We start from the raw sequence: 5,596 nt of genomic DNA on the forward strand, positions 1-5,596 counted from the left end.
GAAATTTTTTTTTGGGAGTGCCAGATTATTTATATATATATATATATATATATATATATATAATTATAAATTAAATTTTTTATTAGTTAAAAAAATAATAGAATTTCTCTTCTTTTTTTTACTTAATTTTTTTAGTTTTATTACAATTAGTGATATAATAATATATAAATATAATATTAATATATAAAAAAAATAGAAAAGTTTGGGAGAGCCTGTCATTACTAAGGTCTGCCACTGCTCATTTTATTAGAGACCTATTCCCTTTCTCTATCAGAATGAAGTATTTTAGTTTTCCTTTCTAATTAATTTTCAATCTTTGTCTTATAAACTTTAAATTTATCAAATAACTCATTTTTATAAATTATTAAATGCTCACACACAGAGTATGGACTAGTAGTATAAAAATATTATAAAATTTAAGTTTATTATTTAAGTTTATTATCTTTTATGATAATTATCATTAAAATACATTTGTATATATATTATTAATTACTTTTATTTAAATTTAATTAATACATTATATTTGACAAATATCATAATTCATTTATATATCAGTAAATAAGATTTAGCAATATCATTTAATATATTATGTAGTCAAATTATTAATTAAGGACATAAATTTAAAGATAAATTATTTTATATTTATCAATTTATAATATTATAGTAATATATTTTAAAAAAATTCTATTTAAAATATGTTTGGTCAACCGAATTATTTTAAAAAATAATAGTAAATATTTTTATTGTATTAAAGTTTATATAAATGTAAACCCCAAGCGTGTGGTTCAGCGGTAGGGGTTGATCCACGTTTTAAGCAAGGTCAGGAGTTCCAATCATGCCTTGTGTATGTAATTGCGTTAAATCTATTAGGACCAGCTATCTTACCCTTTGAAGTGCCTCCAACGTAGCGAGGAGATTAGTCACTGCTATCGGTGGAGATACTCCATAGACCAACAAAAGAAAGTTTATATAAATGTTGTTTATTCTATTTTATTATTCAAGATGAATCTGATATCCTAATTAATGCAATGACGCCGCAAAGTCCTTTGCTTGTCCTTATCTACAAATCTATTATAACATTGAAGCCAGAAAAGATTATATTATATCAAGAAGTAGCAAGCATTAATCTTATTATAACAAATAATTTACTGTCGCACGTAGAGAAGACATAGATGCACAACAGTTTCGAGAGACATGTAATTTACAAAACGAATGCTCTCTAATATTCTTGATACATAGCTTTAGGCACAACTAATTTACTTTAAGTAAGATTTAGCTATGCGACCATTTCCTCCTTTAGGGAAGAAGCCACCAGGAACATGTTCATCACCAGATCCATAGACTATCCTAAGTATTTCTTTGGGAGTCCTCGCATATGACAGTGAATTTTTGTCACCTACGAGAATGTTGCCCATGACTCTTCCCTCAGCACCTTCTGCCCTAGGCACCGTGATACCCTCATCTTTCACACCTGCCTTTCCCAGCTTGTTCCTGAGCCTTGAAATGCGATTTGTGAACTCTGCCACCGTCACTCCATACGGTTGCACCAATTGCGCTTCACGTTCATACAGCAATGCTCGAATAACCGCGTCTTGCCCGGACTCTACTCCAAGAAGCCCCGCAACAAGCTGTTCGATCGTGTACATGCATGAATGGTGTCATTACACCTTTAGACTTGAGATCATAGATTAAGTCGAAATAATCACATATTAATTGATATATATACACGTGTTTTGTAGATTAGCTAAGTATATAAGGGGATTTACCTTCCTGGAAGAAGGCTTTTGCAGTAGTGGATTGGCACCAACATAACCAGTGAGGCCAACATAGGGAATCACATAAGCTGCAAGAATAAAGTTGATGGAATTAGCATATGGATCAAAGGGAGGGTTTAGAGTTCGCCCAAACGCTCTATCCATTAGTTTGGCAATAGATGACGCCCTAAGATCCAGCAATGGCCTAGGGAACTCTTTCACTTTACTCTTTATGGCCCTGTAAGTAAAGAAAACAATTAAAAAACCTTTTCTATGTTTTTTGCCCTAATAGTAATTGTAATTGCAAAGACTAACCTCAAGTGTCCAACTTCTTGAAAAGCAAATTGCAAGAGGAAATCTTTGGCAAGGCTATCAAGTTGAACCAATTTGGCACCAATGGGAGGGGGTCCTCCCCCAGTGAGGTTTGGAGCAACCACATCCAATCCATGTCCCAAAGTCCCAAACAAGAAGAATTCAGCCTCCAAGTATTCTAAATTTAGAGGAAATTCCAACAGATCAACATCTGAGAATTTTGGTTTGGTTGCTGCACTTGCAACCACCACAGAAGAATAACATTCTGGGAGAACCAAGGGGAGGATTAGGGAGGCTAGCAAAACAACAATATAGGCCTTGGATTTGGAAGTTTGAGGTGCCATGTTCAATTTTAGCCTATATTTTTTTTTCAAGTGATGATGCGTGTAAGTCATTATTGGTGTATGCCTTTATATATATGTATATATCAATTCTTAACATGTTCAAATGTTTTTCTTATTGACTAAAAATTTATTAAAAGTCATAACACCACGTAAGTTCCAATTTTTATTTAATGAATTCTTTTTCTTCTATAGATTTAGTTTTAGTTACCGAATCAAATATTCACCGATCGATCAAGATTCATTAACTTTTTCTTTCAAGGATTTTAGTCTCGAAACAAAAATTTGACCAATCAATTTTTTTTTTCAGGAACTAAAAATCTTAATGGAAAAGAGTTAAAGAATCTAAACCAGTCAAACTTTTATCTAAGAACTAAAAATTGAATTTTAAAATAGTTTGAAGACTAAAAACTTAGTTAACCTACAATTTGTGTATGTTTATGTCCATGAAAAAAGATTATATATATATATATATATATATATATATATATATATATGTAAATATATTATTTTTTTATAATTTTTATCTTTAATGATTTGACCATTTCTTATATTTAATTAATATTGCATTTAATGTCATTCAAAAATCAATTTTATTTATAATAATATATTAATTATAGTAATTATTAAAAGTATTAGATTATCATATCTATAAATGTAATATATAATTTTTAAAATATGAGTTTTCATAAAAAAATACATATTGATTCGATCTTGTAGTCGTAATATTGTAATTTCTACAAATAAAAAAATAATATATATATATATATATATTATTCTTAAGTAAAATGTAATTATTAAAAAATTATATATATGATTGAAAATTTTATTATTTTTTAAAATAATTAATTTATAAGCATATTTAAAGTATAAATGTTTATATCACTACAATCTCTAATGTACTCAAATAGGAAACACACATCAACTCAAAGTCATAAATCATAATCCATTTCCTATGCTAGTCATTACCACAAAAGCAATAAAATAGAGAATTGGATCTCCATTCCCATACAAGGCAATTTCTCCAATCATCATCCACATTCACACTCATCATGCAAGGCAATTTAATTGGTCACCATGCAAACAGTTCCAAGGAGATTTTCAACTTTTGATCTACCAACATAAAAACATCTTTTCACATAGTACTCGACTTCGATCATTCAAGAAGTCCTATATTTGATGATGCAAAAGACTTTTACTTTTATTGAAAATAAGAGAGGTAATGGCTTACCACAACTAGGTTTGCAACAACCTGGTGGAACACTCTTCAACCAACAAGCTTGATGAAACACCAAAAGTCACACCCAATCAAAACCATGTCAGAAATTGGATACTAAGGAGACCTTCATCTAGTTATAAATTTAGATACGGGAATAAGAAGATGAAGTGCTAGAGCTAATTACCACAAGTGAGAATCACCAAATGGTATGGAGAATGGGAAATGGGTTGCCTTTAGGAAAGAGTTTTCTACTCATCACCTCTAGAGAAGAAAATTCTATCATGAGAACAGAAGAAGAAAGGGAGCCTTAGGGTGAAAATCTAAATTATGAGTGTATGGAAGAGTTTTGAGAGGGTTTATAGTTGTGTCTTTCGATCCCACTAAACCTAACCCACAGCTAACTTGTCCAACACTCTCAAAGATCCAAAAAGTCCATATAACATTACTAACACATAAACTCACTTAAGATATTAAATTTTATCACATTAAATTTAATGCATATATGTTGGAATTTTATTATTTACAACCACTTAATCAATCATTAAGAAATCAACGGCATTACAATTAATGCATTTGTTATATATAATAATTTTTTTTATTATCAAATATTAGTGTATTTATTGTGTTTAAAGATTTAAATTTTATAAATTTGGCCCAAATAAATATTTAGTCCCTATAAAATAAGGTAGTTTCCTTTAAATCCTTTAAACTTTAGTTATTTTTCTTTTGGTCCTCTTAAATTTTGGTCCTTATAATTTTTTTTTTTCTCCATTAGATTTAGTGGTCAATCTGATGGTAATAAGGACAAAATGATTTTTTTTTTACAAGTTGTAGAAGCTTTAGGATTTCAAAAAGATCCTAGATACATCAAAACATGATTAGCCAAACTCAAGTAAGCAAGCCTTGATGTATAATGGTTTCAAATGTTTTACCATTTTAGCAGTTGACTCAAAATCAGGTTGAAGGAGAGTCATTCCACCAATCCATTGTCCTTTTCCTCTTTTAAATTTTCTAATATTATGTTACTTTTTTGTACGTTAAGGTTTTACTTTGTTATATTTACATACAATATTTAAATAAAATAGTTATATTAACATTAGTTATAGGTTTGTATTACAGTACATATAATTATATATCCTCGTTAACTAAATATAAATAGTCACGTTAATTTTTTATAAATTTTTATTTATTTTATTGTGCCTAAATAAATTATTATTTAAAAATTAAGTTAATTTATTTAGTTATATATATATATATATATTAAATAAAAAATTTATTCTTAAACGAGTTAACATGCCAATCCACCGATAAACAAAGCAAATTGAAATCCAAACTCCTTCTGTATAGTGTGGAACAGTTGACCATTTCTTAACCAACAACTTTAATAAAATTCACAAGATATTTTAAAAGAAACCTCCAAAAAAATTATTATTAATATAATACTAATAGAGCAAAAAAATGATAAATTGATTGAAATGGATAAATTAATATATAATTTTAAATTAAAAATATAATATATAATATATTTTTGTTAAATATAAATAAAAAAAATTGAATGGTGTAATGATAATGTAGAGATGGTCCTGAACCTGAAACTTAGGCTTTTTGACATAATTTTCAATAACTGAACTTAAAATTCAACCTCAAAGCAACGTGACTCGCCCATTTTTACGGGTTTGAGGACGTTATCAACTCGAATCCGTTATCTGCCCCAATTTTCAGTTGACTCGACTTTTAAAACTCTGCTTTAAAAAAAAATTATATATATATATATATATATATATATATTAGGATTTTAAGAAAATAATAAATATAATCAAATTATACTAAAATACCAAATGTTCATATATTTTTTTTTTTAAAAAAAAACAAAAACAGTTTCTAAATCCTTTAAAATTTTGAGGTTATAATAGAATTTCTCATATATATATATATATACTGCTAGTGTAAAGTTTTTTGGTTAAAACCCT

General features: G+C 28.1%; 1 protein-coding gene across 1 annotated transcript; it reads right to left on the reverse strand.

Annotated features, from left to right (window-relative positions):
• Positions 1 to 998: 998 nt before the first annotated feature.
• On the reverse strand, positions 999 to 2,619 carry LOC109804445 (ferritin-like catalase Nec2). Its single transcript, XM_020366269.3, has 3 exons — positions 2,070 to 2,619; positions 1,767 to 1,992; positions 999 to 1,628 (listed from the first exon to the last, which is right to left on the reverse strand). Exons 1-3 carry the CDS (start codon positions 2,459 to 2,461, stop codon positions 1,257 to 1,259), a joined length of 990 nt encoding a protein of 329 aa, XP_020221858.2. The 5' UTR covers positions 2,462 to 2,619; the 3' UTR covers positions 999 to 1,256.
• Positions 2,620 to 5,596: the final 2,977 nt, after the last annotated feature.

This window comes from Cajanus cajan, chromosome 1 (genome assembly GCF_000230855.2).
Source record: "Cajanus cajan strain Asha chromosome 1, NIPB_CcT2T_4, whole genome shotgun sequence".
NCBI lineage: Eukaryota > Viridiplantae > Streptophyta > Magnoliopsida > Fabales > Fabaceae > Cajanus > Cajanus cajan.

Excerpts from the sequence above, each read along its gene's own strand:
- LOC109804445 (XM_020366269.3), bottom strand. The coding sequence starts at position 2,461 with ATGACTTACACGCATCATCACTTGAAAAAAAAATATAGGCTAAAATTG. Across the intron at positions 1,993-2,069 it reads CAAGAAGTTGGACACTTGAG|GGCCATAAAGAGTAAAGTGA; the intron begins GTTAGTCTTTGC and ends CTTTACTTACAG. Across the intron at positions 1,629-1,766 it reads AAAAGCCTTCTTCCAGGAAG|CTTGTTGCGGGGCTTCTTGG; the intron begins GTAAATCCCCTT and ends ACGATCGAACAG.